Genomic DNA, 16586 nt, shown 5'->3' with positions numbered 1-16586 from the left:
GTGATCCACGATTGTTTTCATATAACACCCAGTGCTCCATGCAGTACGTGCCCTCTTTAATACCCATCACCAGGCTAACCCATCCCCCCACCCCCCTCCCCTCTAAAACCCTGTTTGTTTCCCAGAGTCCATAGTCTCTCATGGTTCCTCTCTACCTCCGATTTCCCCCCCTTCATTTTTCCCTTCCTTCTCCTAATGTCCTCCATGCCATTCCTTATGTTCCACAAATAAGTGAAACCATATGATAATTGACTTTCTCTGCTTGACTTATTTCACTTAGCATAATCTCCTCCAGTCCCCTCCATGTGGATGTGAAAGTTGGGTATTCATCTTTTCCGATGGCTGAGTCATATTTCATTGTATATATGGACCACATCTTTATCCATTCATCTGTTGAAGGGCATCTCAGCTCTTTCCACAGTTTGGCTATTGCGGACATTGCTGCTATGAACATTGGGGTGCCTATGGCCCTTCTTTTCACTACATCTGTGTCTTTGGGGTAAATACCTAGGAGTGCAAGTGCTGGGTCATAGGGTAGCTCTAGTTTTAATTTTTTGAGGCACCTCCACACTGTTTTCCAAAGTGGCTGTACCAACTTGCATTCCCACCAACAGTGTAAGAGGGTTCCCCTTTCTCCATAACCTCTCCAACATCTGTTGTTTCGCAGATGACATGATACTTTACGTGGAAAACCCAAAAGACTCTACCCCCAAATTACTAGATCTCATACAGCAATTCAATAATGTGGCAGGATACAAAATCAATGCACAGAAATCAGTAGCTTTCTTATACACTAACAATGCAACTGTAGAAAGAGAAATTAGAGAAACGATTCCATTTGCAATAGCACCAAAACCCATTAAGATACCTTGGAATAAACCTAACCAAAGAGGTAAAGGATCTATGCTCTAGGAAGTACAGAACACTCATGAAAGAAACTGAAGAAGACACAAAAAAGATGGAAAAACATTCCATGCTCATGGATCAGAAGAATAAAACATTGTTCAAATGTCTATGCTATCCAGAGCAATCTATACCTTCAATGCCATCCCAATCAAAATTCCAATGACATTTTTCAAAGTGCTGGAATAAACAAACCTAAAATTTGTATGGAATCAGAAAAGACCCCAAATCGCCAAGGAAATGTTGAAGAAGAAAAACAAAGCTGGGGGCATCACGTTGCCTGATTCAAGCTATATTAACAAAGCTGTGATCACCAAGACAGCATGGTTCTGGCACAAAAACAGACATACAGACCAATGGAACAGAATAGAGAACCCAGATATGGACCCTCAACTCTCTGGTCAAATAATTTTCGACAAAGCAGGAAAAAATATGCAATGGATAAAAGACAGTCTCTTCAATAAATGGTGCTGGGAAAATTGGACAGCCACATGCAGAAGAATGAAACTCGACCATTCTCTAACACCACACACCAAGATAAACTCAAAATGGATGAAAGACCTCAATGTGAGACAGGAATCCATAAAATCCTAGAGGAGAACATAGCCAGTAACCTCTTTGAAATCGGCCACAGCAACTTCTTTCAAGATACATCTCCAAAAGCTAGCGAAACAAAAGCAAAAATGAACTTTGGGGACTTCATCAAGATAAAAAGCTTCTGCACAGCAAAGGAAACAGTCAACAAAACAAAGAGGCAACCCACAGAATGGGAGAAGATGTTTGCAAATGACACTACAGACAAAGGGCTGGTATCCAAGATCTATAAATTATTTCTCAAACTCAACACCCAAAAACCAAATAAGTCAAAAAATGGGCAAAAGACATGAACAGACACTTCTCTGAAGAAGACATACAAATGGCTAACAAACACATGAGAAAATGTTTATCATCGTTAGCCATCAGGGAAATTCAAATTAAAACCACATTGAAATACCACCTTACACCAGTTAGAATTGCTAGGGTTTCTTAAAAATTATTATTTTTACTATATTTAGTGGCCTAGTAGCATGGATAAAGTCACCGCATCATTACAACAATCAGAACTACATAAAAATATTTTTGTTGTTGTTTAATGTTTTTTAACAGTTTTAGGTTTACAAGAAAATACAGAGATTTCCCATATATCTCCTATCCCTACACATGCATATCCTCCCTCATTACCAACATCATTTACCAGAATAGTGTATTTTTTCACCAAGGGTAAACCTATATTGACATATCACCACCACCCAAAGCCCGTAAGTTACTCTAGTGTTCACTGTAAGTGCTATACACTCTATGGGTTTGGACAAATGTATAACATATATGCATCATACATAATACATACAGAATGATATATTTTCATTGCCCTAAAAAATATTTTTATAACTCTAACATTCCACCCACTGATGATAGGTCATGATCCAAAAAAGTCACAAATATGTATCAAATCATAGGATTTCTAATGAGTCCATAGAGGAGGAAAAATTTTTTCTTCTTCTACCTTTCTAGGCTCTTGGCTGAGACTGCCCTGTAATAAAAACATAGATTAACGGGAGAAAAACAAACAAAAGTTTAATAACATGTACACCTCCTATATACATGGAAGATACTCAGGAACACTGAATAACTCCCCCAAATGGTCAGAGCCACCATTAAATATCATCTCCAGCTAAAGACAAAAGAAATATGTTGGATGGGGAGGGGAGCCCAGTTATGGGAGTTTGCCAGGGAAAGCACAATATACAAGAATATTGCTTTTATACAGATTTAAAATTGATAAGTGGTGATCAGAGTTTTCGTCATCATTTGGAGATTTAGTCATCGTTCGCTTCCTGGTATAGAGAGGAAGACACCCTTAAATATGGAGATTTTCTTTATAAATGTAAGTGTCTTTTACAAACAGGTTAACATCTACCCAGAAGCTTATTTTGAGGTGACGTTTTCTGCTTCCCTGTAATTTCTTCTAAGGCCTGGCAGAAATTACCAAACCCTATGTAGAAAAGTCTTCATCTAATAAAATGTAGGTGTTTCTACTTGCCAATTCCCTTAAAAAGCATATATACTACTTATTTGCAAATGATTATGAACTCACTGTAAGTCACAAAAATAAAATACTGTTTCAGATATACATTGAGTCTTACAAATAGCTCTTTCTAAAATTTATTATTAATAATAGCAATCATTTTATTATCCTATTTTCACTAACCTATTTTTTGTTTTGTTTTTTTGGAGAATTCTTCTTTTTCTTTGTATTTTCTTTGTATTGGAAAGTTTATAGCTGCATAATTAAATAAAGCTTCTCAGAGATGGCATTTACTGAGAATCCATATCCAAATTTTTTATATGCTATCTTAAAATCTTCTTATAACCTTTTCAACAAATTTAAGAACAATGTATTATAATTCTCATTTTGTGGATGATGAAAAGAGCTCAAAAAAAATCACTTGCCTCAAGTCACACAACTAGTAAACACCATTAATATATTGAACTCAGGTGCACATTGACTACACTCACTGTACAAATAAATAAAGTAAGTTTGGAAGTAATGTTTTATTTTCTACCAAGTAACAAAAATACAGCAATTAATTTGGAACTGCAATCTCAAGTTTGGTTTACTTTCTCTTGAAGAAGCAGTGTTTAGTTTTCCTAAATTCCTTGAGTCAAGGTATCAAGAGAAATTGCTTCCAGAAAGGCAAAGCAGAGAGTTGTATTCTATCTTTGGCTTTCTCTTCTGTTTACAGACTCAAGTACATGTCAATTGTTATCTTCTTTTGTTTGATGGTGAATGACCTCCTCTCTTCAGATATTCAGCAATATCTGAATATTCTGAGCTTTGCCTAAAGGGAATGACTCTTTGATAATATTCTGATTCTGTCACTGGTCATAATCTCACTTGACTGGTAGGTTAGTGCTGCTTTCAGTTCAGTTAGTTCCCATGTGGGAATACACATTTAGCTTACTCAAATCTTAGAATGCCATTTGCTAAAGTAAGCAGAAAATAACATTCTGCAGGTCCTTAGTTGACGTAAGAAATTAACATTAAACATTCTGGGAGGCAGAATTTATACATTCCCATTCAAAAATTTTCCTGCCTTCACAGTGTTCCTTCCTTCAAATCTATCAGAATTTTTCATCACCATCTTCCTAACCAAAACTCAGGCATATTCATTCAGCTGACAGGTATAACCTAGGTTTGACCCTGTTAACCTATACTCTCATGAAAAACAGAGAATGGATGAGACAAAGAAAATTTCCCTCTTCCACATATGCCTAATGGTCCTGATGTCCAAAATGTTTATTCAATACCCTGAGTCCAGGATCACTACTGATTACATCATTAGAGTACCATTTGTTTATTTGCTATATTCTCCCGACTTAAAATGCTGTTTCTAAAACTTTTTATTTTTTTTTCTTGACAATTTCGTTCCTGGTGGTTGATCTCCTAAAACAAGGCAAGTTCCACTACGGTGGGCTGTCTCTATTCCCTACACTTTGAGCTATCTGGGACAAACTACCTCTTTCTACTTGTTCTTCCCGCCATCCCAGAGTCTGTATAAAACAGGCTATAATGAGTCTGGTATTGCCTTGGAAAAACTCAGAAGATTAAATTCCAACTGAGTCAAAATGTTAGTTACTTTTGCTTTCTAAGTATTACTTCCAAAGAGGAAATGAGTGAGAATAAATCCAGGCCCCGGTAAAAATAAATGCCAAAAAACAGAGGGCAGGAAGACTCAGATTATTCCTAATGATGAACGGTAACAGCATCAAACTGCTATTGATCAAGGAGAGAGAGTTCTTTGGTGAACAGAAGCCTGGGAAACAAAAAAGGAAGAATACAATTAATTCAAGAAAAGAAGTTCCATTTAGCTATTTCCCTCCTTCATCATTCATCCTCTCTTCGAAGAGGCCCCTTCCCACTTTCTCTTTTCTTATTTTCTATGTTTCATGCTTTAAATCCTCAGGTAATGGGTCTTAAGGCAGAGAAGCAGGTTGAGTTGTCAGGAGAGGAAGGGGAAATTTGCTAAAACGATTAGAGGCAGCTAATGAGTGACAGGATGGGAAGTGCATAAGGAACCAACTTTTCTTATGAGCTTCTTAAATTCCAGCTGAGTTCCTTCCCACTAAGAATTTTGTCTGCTGTGCTCCAGCCAAGGAACCCTCAAGCCCTAAGAAAGCATGACTTCAAGCACATTAGCCAAAAGGCTAATTTGTTTCTCTCATATCTACAGAAAATTTTTTTCTTTTTACATATAAATGCTTTCTCCAGAATCAATAAATAGGACATATATGTTTTCAATAAATGCAAACCAAATACAACATGTTTTTCATAGCTTAAAAAATTCCCACTGGTAAATAAAAAAAAAAAAAACATAATTAAGAATTCAGGCTGCCGCTGTGGAAGGGGCTGTAGGGATGGAAATCTATAGAGGCTGAAAAGAGAAAAGACCCTTTCAGAAGGCTGGAGCATGACTCTTTGAGGTTCAGAAATTCTTATGACTATTTGGAAGTGGACACTGAATTTTTAGAGCCAGAGCGGTGGCTATCAGAGACCTAAGATGTGTTTCTTATCCTTAGGCATATGAGGTGTCCTGGCTTACAAGATTATTAGCTTTTTTTTTTTTAAAGATTTTATTTATTCATTTGAGACACAGAGATACAGAGAGAGAGAGAGAGCATGAGCAGGGGGAGAGGCAGAGGGAGAGGGAGGAGCAGGCTCCCCGCTGAGCCAGGAGCCCCATGTGGGGCTCGATCCCAGGACCCTGGGATCATGACCTGAGGCGAAGACAGACGCCTAACCATCTGAGCCACCCAGGTGCCCCAAGATTATTTGAATTCTATAAATAAATATTTGTCAACATTACAGAGCTAAACTACCAAATATATGCCTAAATTGTCCTGGCTAATGCCTGAGATTTCTCCAGAATCAATCTACACTGCTCTATAACATTTTGGGTGGTTGACTCATATTTACGCTCTGTAACATTTGGGGTGGTTCAATCATAGTTATGCTCTATAACATATGGGGTGGTTAAATGGTATTTACACTGTAGCCTACATTCCAAGTTACAGATCCATTCCTAAGAGTAGACTCAGTGGAGAAAAGCAAGGGTGACAATGAATACCTGAAAGATCTGGGAATGGTAAACCACCAAAGAAAAAAAAAAAAAAGGCAATGAATGAATCTTCAGGCAGTGACTACTTCCCAAGCTGATTAAGAGGAAGATTTAAACCTAAATCATGATTATACTCCAAAATTGTTTTATTATGCCAGAAATGAACAAAGATAAAAACAAACAAAAAAAAGCAAAGCAAAACAAAACAAAAAACCTACCTGATTAAAATATTTTAAAATACCTGATACTTTGAGCTATTCTATTCGGGATATTAAAAGTTCTGTATTATTATAAGTTCTTTTTCCTTCCTACTGCATTATTATAGAACAATTCTAAAAATATAAAATAGTTAACTATAATATGAGGACCCTATTTTTATTCTGAATTATTAATAGAGCACCAAAAGACAATGAACACTGTCAATGGATTTGCACAGTGATCTTACATTAATTTCTTAACAGACGTGGCTTGTTTGTTTTACAAAAGAAATGTTTTATTATAATCTACATTTATCACATCATCAGTAGCTGGTAAAGATTTACCACTAATATTATTTTAAATTCTAAAAAGACCACAAGCTACTTTTGTAGACTACCTGAAATTTGTAATTTTGAATGACATTCATAGGGGATACAACACTGAAAATTTTTTAAAGATCCTGTTTAGCCCCCAGAGAAGCATGGGGCCTACTTGAAATTCTGAGCAATTCACCAATTATTTTAAAGTCTTCAAGTTAAAATTAGTAAACTCTCAAACAAAGACTGTTTGCAGCTTTAAGATCAAATTTTATACTATATTTATGCAACACAAAAGCAGACTTCAGTAACAAAGGCATTGCCCTTCTTGAAGACATTCCTAGTTTTACATTAAAATCACAGAGGTTATGCTTTTCTCTGTGTTGTACTTTGAGTTTACTGTCAAAGAACCCTTAGACAATCTGTCTACCCAGATCCCTCTGTGACCTTTCATTTCATTTGAACCTTTCATGCATAATACATTTTAATACTGGGGTCGCCCAGAGAGATACAGCAACTAAACATAGGAGCACTGAATAAACATGCCTAAAGACAAACCAACTTGTGGAAAGCGAAAACCATTACAACTAAGCAGCATTGCTGTCCTTTCTAATTATAGTAGGTTGGAAGTATAACATGGCCAAGAACAAGGTTTTCCTCCATTTCTAAAGAGGTGTATGCCAGCCCCAAATCCATGAAGATCAACCATTTTGGTCCAATCCCATGCATTTCCCCTTGGCTTTTTGACCCTATCTTACTTATATTTCATAATTACTGGGTGCTCTGCTGGTATAAAAAACCTGAAGTCATTCCTTCTGGGTTGTCATACTGCTCTTCATTTCTTCTACTCAGTATAATTTGTCCCTCAATCTTCCAAAAGGGTCCAGATATATTTTTCTAGATCAGTGTTATCCAAAGTGGTGTTACATAGCTGTCCTACGCAGATCCGTTTCTGAGATCCGAGTTAGGAAAGCCTGAAATCCACACTTTCTTACAGAGTTAACATGGACATCTTGCATGAAAGATTCTGAGAAAAATCACGATTAAAAAGAAACAAAACTGTAAGATAAGTTTTTCTCAAATTGATCTAATTACAGAACATTTTTTCCGCATAACACACAAGAAAACCTTAGGGAAAGACACAGTGATAGGAAATACTATCCTAGATTCTCATCTCTTAAGCAGCTGCAACTCTTGACTACTGGCCTCTTATATGCAAACTATTTAAAAGGTGTATCATTAACAAGAAGGTAGTATTCAAGGCCATGGCAATACTCCTCTAATTATAGACATAGAGAAGGCTGTGTTTTTAATTCCTTCATATGCAATAAGCAGAGACTCCAGTGACTCAATCAAAATGGCGATAGCCAGAGAGCACCTGCCACCAAGACATACAGGTTAATGAAAGCCTTTTAATTCTTTACTCATTTCCTAGAGCCAACTTTCTGGTGGTGGTGGTGGTGGTGGTGTTTTTTTCACACTGCAATAGTTAATTTTATTTGTTCAAGGGCTCATATTGCAAGCATTAAACCAACATGGGCTTTGATTTTGTGAGCCCAGATTCACATATTTAGGAAGATAAAAGCAAACTGTGATCCATGTATATGGATGAAAAACTAAAGGCTCACAGTTAATCACATCATAGTTTTAAATTTCTACATCCTAGAAGCCAGAAGTCACAGATCTTTTAGGTCTTTCTGGATGTCCCACAAGGTAGCTGCACTTTTCTTGAGCTGGGCAACCTCATCATCCTTCAGCTTCTGGTTGATCACACTGGTTAAGCCCCGAGCGTTCAGGATACATGGAAGGCTCAGGAAGACTTCGTTCTCAATGCCATACATCCCCTTCACCATTGTTGACACTGGATGAATCCTGGATAGATTTTTCAACTTGGATTCAATGAGATCAGCCACACTTAATCCAACAGCCCAGTTGGTATATCCTTTTAGCTTGATGACTTCGTAGGCACTTTCTACAACCATCTTATGCACTTCCTTCCAATTTTCACTGTCGTCTGTTCCCATTTCTGGATTCAGTTCCTGAAGAGAAACACCTGCCACATTCACTCCACTCCACACAGCCACACTTGAATCGCCATGTTCTCCCAAAATCCATCCATGGCAGCTGCTGGGATGAATGCCAAGATTTTCAGCCATAAGATAGCGAAATCTAGCAGAATCCAGATTACACCCACTTCCAATTACACGGTGCTTGGGTAGTCCACTTAGTTTCCAGGTAACATATGTGAGAATATCCACTGGGTTGGAAACCACAATTATGATACGATCAGGACTGTACTTGACCATCTGTGGAATAATGAATTTGAAGACATTAACATTCCTCTGCACCAGATTGAGCCGGCTCTCTCCTTCCTGCTGGCGGACTCCTGCAGTCACCACCACAATCTTAGAATTGGCAGTCACAGAGTAATCTTTATCTGCCACAATTTTAGGTGTCTGAAGAAATAAGCTCCCATGTTGCAGATCCATCATTTCTCCTTTGAGTTTATCTTCTAAAACATCCACAAGGGCAAGTTCATCAGCCAGAGACTTTCCCAGAATGCTGATGGCACACGCCATACCAACTTGTCCAACACCCACTACAGTGATCTTATTGTTTGGGATGGTTGCCTCTTCTTCTGCAACTGGTGCAATCAGTTTTTCCTTAAGAGTTGCCATTGTGCCCAGAGAGAACCCGCGGGGAGAGTCACGCGAAGAAGACAATGTTAGCTGCGTGTGTCTCCTCGGGCGGAGGATCTGCAAGGAGCTCTGTTGTTGTTGTTACTCACCTTAAGATTTTCTATATAAAAAAAGAAGAAATTATATAAAACAAATACAGTATAATGAAACCTAACCAATCAACAGAATTGGACTATCTCAACTCCATGGCAGAGTTTGAGAAAATAAGCTATGTAGTAACAAGTAATATTTTGTTAAATAATAAGCACATTTAAGGTAGAGAAATCCAGATAAACAACTACTTGAAATCTGCCCTTCATATAAAGAGAGCTAGTTAAAAGACTGACAAGGGTAAAACTATATATTGTCACTGGTTTGTATAAACATTTGTATAAATATATATATACATATTTACACATGTTTATATATATATATGTATATGCACAACAAATGATAAAAAATAGATGGCATTGTTTATATCTTTAAAAGAGAAACTGAAACACAAAACATAAAAAAGAAAATAAATTCTCAAAGGTCCTCAGATAATATAACTGGAACACCCAGATTGTGAGGGGTGTGCACTTAATTAATTTAGGGAAGAGGCCAGTGTAAGAAAAATTATAAAAGTAAGTACAAGACCAGCAGAGGCTAGACATATAGACAAATGAAATAAAATTCAGAGTCCATAATAAACATAAATCCATACATCTATGACCAGTTGATTTTTGACAAGAACACCAAGTCTGTTCAATGGGGGAAAGAACAGTCTCTCAGCTAATGGTGTTGGCACAACTGGATCTTCACATTCCAAAGAATGAAACTGGACCCCTACCTTATACCATATTCAAAAATTAACCCCAGAATGGATCAGTGACCTAAATATAGAGATGAACCATCAAACCCTCAGAATAAAACAAAAGGATTCATCTTCATTACTTTGGGTTTGACAATGGATTCTTAGATAGGACATGAAAGCAAGACCAACAAAAGAAAAAAATAGATAAATTTGATTTCATCAAAATAAAAAAAGAGGCTTTTGTGCATTAAAGGACATTATCAAGAAAGTAAAAAGAGGCACTTGACATGGCTCAAACATCTGACTCTTGGTTTTGGCTCAGGTCATGATTTCATGGGTTGTGGGATCAAGCACCGCGTCGGGCTCCTTGCTCAGCAGGGAGTCAGCTCGAAAGATTCTCTCCCTCTGCCCCTCCCCCTGTTCATGTTCACTCTCTGTCTCCCTCTCTCTCTCTCAAAATAAATAAATCTTAAAAAAAAATAAAAAGACAAGCAACAGAATAGGAAAAATATCTGCACATTATGCATGTGATAAGGGTTCAATGTCCAAAATATGTACAGAAGCCCTAAAACTCAACAACAAAACCCAATGTAAAGTGGGGCAAAAGACTTGAACAGACCAAAGAGGACATACAAATTGCCAATTAGCACATGAAAAGATTCTCAACCCTAGTGGTCAAAAGAGAAATGCAGATCAAAACCACAAGGAGGTAAACATCTATAAGGATGGTTATAATAAAAATATTGAAAATATTACGTGTTGGCTAGGATGTGGAAAATTTGGAACCCTCATATATTGCTGGTTGGAATGTAAAATGGTGCAACCACTGTGGAAAATAGTTTGGTGGTTCCTTGTAAAGCAAAAAGCACATGATGCAACAATTTCACTTCTAGAGATAAACCCAAAAGAATTGAAAACATGGACTGAAAGAGACATTTGTATGTCAAAGTTTGTTTCAGCTTTATTCCCAGGAGCTAAAAGGTAGAAAAAAACTCAGGCATCCCTCAACAGATGAATGGATAAAACAAAATGTGTTCTATCTACACAATGGAATATTATTCAGTCACAAAAAGGAATGGCATATGATACATGCTCCAACATGGATGAAGCGTGAAAATGTGCTAAGTGAAGTTTGACACAAAAAGACAAATATTGGATGATTCCACTTTATGAAATATAAATAATAGGAAAATTCATAGAGACAGAAAACAGATTAGAGGTTATTCGGCACAAGGTTGAGGAGGCAGTGGGGAGTTGTTGCTTAATGGTATTTCATTACTCCCAACAAATATACAAGTAATATTTCATTACTCCCAACAAATACTCTGAATGGTTACAGAATTTCTGTTTGGGTGACGAAAAACTTCTGGGAATAGACAGCAATAATGGTTGTACAACACTGAATATAATTCATGTCTTCGATATGTACACTAAAAACTAGGTAAAATGGCTAATGTTACAGTTTAACAACATTTTAAAACTAAATATAATTAACAAAGATTGAATTTTCTAACCAAATTACATAGCTGCACTTCAAGAATTTCTCCATTTCATGTAATATATTTTCAGATTAAATATATATTTTTTAAAAATAAAATAAAAACTTTAAAAAAAAATGAAGAGGGAAGAAGGCCCATCCCCTGCTCTTCCTTCTAGGGAAATTACTAAATTGCATCTCACAGATGTGCTTAGAGTTTGAACAATATATAATCTTTAGAAAAATCCCTCAAGAAGCTAAGCACAGGAGTAAATACTTAGAGTAAATAAAAAAATTACAACTTCCAACGCTGACAAATATCACACAATCCACACACATAAAATTTATACTAATGGACCACTTGATACACACTTCCATGCTTTTCCTATTTCTTTTCATTCTTTATTCTTTGAAAGTCTCTTCGTAGGATGATTTGCAAACCACTGCCTAATAAAGGAAGAGAAAGATGATTTAGGATTTCTTCTAGCATGACTTGTACTGGAAAGTCAGCCGTATGGTGAGAGATTTCATTTTGCAGGAGCCTCGATGTCACTAGTGGGAATCTCTCTTATTCTCTAACCATTGTAGTTTCCTCTTGCTCGGCATCAGCTGTATCTTCCTGTCGGGCAAGAGTAAATGCATGTCCCAAAGGCTATGTTCATTATCCCAAGGGACTTAATTTGTATCTCAGGCAAAATTCTGAGCATCCTTAGGACAGCTTCATGTGGGCTTCCTTGCCCTACCTCAGTGGACCCTTCAGTCTCTGAGAAGTCCCAGGGTCTCCCATGAGGAAAGAAATTTCATAAAACCACTGAATGTTGAAGTTCAAAGTGATCGTAAAAAGCACCTGGTCCGGAATGTTTAAACTTCAGCCACCTAAGATCTACTCTCAGTTTTTCCATTTCTATGTACCATTTCTGCTACTATTCACTTACCATTTACTTTCCAATTTTTCAGTCACGGACTTCAGTCCAACCTGACATAATTCTTTCCATCAAACTGCATGTTTGAATGGCAACATATTTTTTTTCCCCAATGGATGTTAAAATACATTTATAGTTCAGAAAAAAAGAGTCTGTCTGGGTCCTGCTAAAATTGCCTCATGCCCTGTGCACCCCAGCAGATGCTGAAACAAAATAACTCATCTAGACTGGAGAAGACTTGTATTGGGGGAGTTAATGATACAGGAATAAGAAATCCCTTAAGTGATGGAAACTATGTGGAAATCTTGTTATTTTCCAAAGCCAAAGTAATTATCCTTTTTATTAAAGTGAAGTGTGAAAAGAGCTATGCTCGCAGTTGTTTTTCTCTATAAGTGTTTTTTTTTTTCTTAACAAAAATAATGCTGTTCATTAGATTATAGCAATGTTTTGGGCACTCGGGAGTCATTTTAATCAAATGGGAAAACATAAGTAAAATTAAGTAATAAAGAAAGCCAGTAAGGGAGCCAGGACCAGGGTTAATGAGGGGCAGAAAACATATCTTGTCTGGTCACTTCCTCCATGAACCTATGAAAATTTTCCCTCTCATATCCTTCATCTCTACAGATAGAAATAACCCTCTATACTTCACCTACTACCCTCTCTACATAGGCTTTTATTTGTTGTTTCCTACCCTCTTGTCTACATTCTGTAAGCTCCAAGAAGCAAAGAAGAAGCCTACAGACATCCCTGGCCCCTGGTAACACACTAAGTACATGTGTTTCATGTTGTTGAATAAATGGCCAAAAAAGTATATATAAAAACAGACACCTAGAAATAAATTATTTTAATACTCATCATTAATAATACTTAATAAAATTGACAGCATTCCTAAAATTAGAGCACCCATGATAAGAAATGGATGAATACAGATTTAAGAGGAAGACTGGAAATATTTGTTAACTTATATAAGACAACTCAATGGCCTATATTTCAATGAGACAAGTGTTGCCAGACTCAACACGATAATAATAATACTGTTTTAGTGTTTTCTAGCCATCAGTCTGACAGATATTATTATTGTCTGCATTTATATGAGATTGGAAAAGGGGGAAGAAGAGATTTCAAAGTAAAGTGAAGACAGTCTGAGAAGGGCAATGGTGAGATTACATTCAACAGGATAGAAGTTCACTTGTGGGCAATAGGATTTAAAAGTGTTTCATCTGAGTATATGCAGAAGCAGGACAGAAGAACCCCCATGTAATCAACCCAGAGGTCTGTGGAAGGATACAACCGAGAGATGTGACAGTTAAGCTTGAGACAGTCCGGACATAATGAAAGAGAATTGTCTTTGCCGAGCCCCGGGGCATGTTCCACCACAAGCTCTCCCTGAGGCGTCAGCAGGAGCCAGACAGCTGGTCTCAACGCCAGCACATCAGGCAAGGATATGCTGACCTGGAGAATGCACGGTCCACATTCACACTGCAGCTGCTCCCCAGCAACTACCAAAGCACTGCCACATAAAAAGAGAGGGCCCACGTGGCCAGAACTTGTGATCTGCTGAGACTTCTCTGTGAAATTTAACGACTATTCAGTCTTAGTGATGACCTATCATATTTAGGAACACTATACAGGCCACACAAGACACATCTGCTGTCCCAAGTTGACCTTTCATCCTCCAGTTTGTAAATCATGGTTTAACTGCATCTCAACAGGGGCGCCTGGGTGGCTCAATCCGTGAAGCGTCTGCCTTCGGCTGGGGTCATGATCCCAGGGTCCTGGGATTGAGCCCCGTGTCAGGCTCCCTGCTCAGTGGGGGGTCTGCTTCTCGCTCTCCCTCTGCTCATCCCCAACTCGTGCTCTCTCGTTCCTCTCTCTCTCAAATAAAATCTTTAAAAAAAATAAATAACTGCATCTCAACAAAATTTAAATTTTTATAGAGATTATTTTAACACCATCATGGCTCTAAAAAGTTTTCCTGGCATTAGAATGCAAAGTATTAATATACTGAAAATGTATTAAAACGTTCAGGAGAGGAATCACTTCTAAGCATTATATTATTGTACTTGATGGCATTACATCTCGAAACTCTTGAATATAGGGACTACTTTTACATTTTACATAATTGCATTGTAATTTACATAATTATTTTTATAATTTATATTAAAATTCTTATAATTTACATTCTGTCTCTGCCTCCCTCTTTCTCTTCCAAAAAGTTAATTATGCACCTTAATTCACAGCAAATTATTACCATTAGTCCCTTTCTCAATTCAATTATTTGGTATATTCTACCTATTCCTCATTCCTGTTCCTATTCCATACCTCCCTAAAATAGTAAACTATTCCAGTGTATTTGATGTGTATGCTTTTCTATGTGGTCTCATAAAGTGAACAGTTTTTGTTCTTATCTTTTTAACCTACAAAAACGATGCTACTGAGCCATTTTTACTTTCCTACAAGGCACGCTGGTTTTGTTTTGTTTAAGATTCTATTTATTTATTTGAGATAGAACGAGAGAGAGAGAGAGAGAGAGAGCACGAGCAGGGGAGGGGGGAAGCAGACTCTCCACTGAGTAGGGAGCCTGATGCAGGGCTCGATTCTGGGACTCCAGGATCATAACCTGAGCCCCCGGGATCATGACCTGAGCCAAAGGCAGCTGCTTAACCGACTGAGCCGCACAGGCACCCCAAGGCATGTTGTTTTCAGCACGTGTGCTTATTCAGTCTGCTAACTGTGTAGTACTCCACAGTGTACACCCATCACACACACCTATCCATCCTGAAGTTATGAATGCCCGGAGTCTGCAGCTTGTTGACACGACAAGCAACACTGTGCTAATCAACCTGTGTGTGTTACCTCATAGACTTTGGGGTCTATGTCTAGGACTGGGATTGCTGGCCCATCAAGCATGTGAATATTTAATTTTACTAAGAACTGTTTCAGTGCTTTCCAGGAGTCCTGCAGCCATCTACAGCCCCACAACAGAACGTCAGGATTCACACTGGCAGAATGTGAACTCTCTGCCAAACATGTCATTATCCAGGCCCATAATATATCCAAAATGGTATCTCTTTATGTAATTTTCATCTTTCTATTCCAGTGGAGGAGCAATGGATGACCTTGTTCCTGGTGAAATGGAGCTTGAGGCCATGTGCAGATACACCACCCCAGTGAACCTGGCAGTCTTCCCCCATCTGACCATGTGTTATTAGCCACTAGCATGTTTTTCACCACCTGTTCCTCCATTGAGAGGTTACCACCACGAAGTACACTTGGAATATCTACAAAGAGCTCCTCATCTCCTTGGTGGCCTCACTCTTCATGGGCTTTGTAGTCCTCTTCTTGCTGCTCTGGGTCAGCCTCTATTTATAACCTCCCAAAGCTCCAACCAGGTGGCTTCACTGAATCCCTGCTTTTGTAAATTAATTTACTATTGCTGGAAGTCTCCCACCTGCTGTTCACAATAAAGGCAGATGTGTGGGAAAAAAATTTTTCATTTTTATATGAACATGAACCTCTCCTTATAAGCTTATTGATTTTTAGTTGTCTTCTGTAAGTTCTTGGTTCAACAATGTTTGCAATCTTATGTCGAGATATTTATCTTTCTCTTACTGATTTATAGGAATCTCTTCTCTAGTAAAACATACATAAATCCGTATACACACACACACACATAGAAACACTTGCATACAGATCACTTGATAAAATTGAGGACCTTGATAAAATACATATTCTGACCCACTAGGTCTGGGGTGAGTCCCAAGAGTCTGCGTTTTCCATAAATTACCAGATCCCATCAGTATGATGACAATGATGACACCTGTCCAAAAATCACACTTGAAGAGGCAAGGGTTAAAACTATATTTAAACTACTTGTTAACCGTGATTCTTCCATTTATATTTTAGAGTAAATTTATCAGAGTTCTCAAGAGTATCCAACTGGGGGTTTGAATGGAATTGATCAAAATAACTAATATTAAAAATTAGAGGTTTTAAAAAATATATTATCACTGATTAAAGAACAGCAATGTCTCTCCACTCATCCAGATCATGTTCCACCTTATTACCTTCAGAATTTTTCCACAGATTTCTTGTGTGGTTGTGGTTAAGCTAAGTCCTACATATATTTTAGTTCTTG

The 16586-nt window shown here is 37.6% G+C and overlaps 1 protein-coding gene and 1 pseudogene across 1 annotated transcript; one reads left to right on the top strand and one right to left on the bottom strand.

Moving 5' to 3' along the window:
• Positions 1–8235: 8235 nt before the first annotated feature.
• Positions 8236–9303, bottom strand: LOC114209521 (L-lactate dehydrogenase B chain-like). Its single transcript, XM_028103613.2, has one exon. It carries the CDS (start codon positions 9250–9252, stop codon positions 8251–8253), a length of 1002 nt encoding a protein of 333 aa, XP_027959414.1. The 5' UTR covers positions 9253–9303; the 3' UTR covers positions 8236–8250.
• A 6279-nt stretch (positions 9304–15582) lies between these two features.
• On the top strand, positions 15583–15820 carry LOC114209439 (dolichyl-diphosphooligosaccharide--protein glycosyltransferase subunit TMEM258 pseudogene; annotated as a pseudogene).
• Positions 15821–16586: the final 766 nt, after the last annotated feature.

Source organism: Eumetopias jubatus, unplaced genomic scaffold, assembly GCF_037043125.1.
Source record: "Eumetopias jubatus isolate StellerSeaLion01/CBP00866 unplaced genomic scaffold, mEumJub1_p1.0 scaffold_5, whole genome shotgun sequence".
NCBI lineage: Eukaryota > Metazoa > Chordata > Mammalia > Carnivora > Otariidae > Eumetopias > Eumetopias jubatus.
The sequence above is the reverse complement of the archived record's forward strand: the minus strand, read 5'-3'. Positions and strand labels throughout refer to the sequence as shown.

Excerpts from the sequence above, each read along its gene's own strand:
- LOC114209521 (XM_028103613.2), bottom strand. The coding sequence starts at position 9,252 with ATGGCAACTCTTAAGGAAAAACTGATTGCACCAGTTGCAGAAGAAGAG.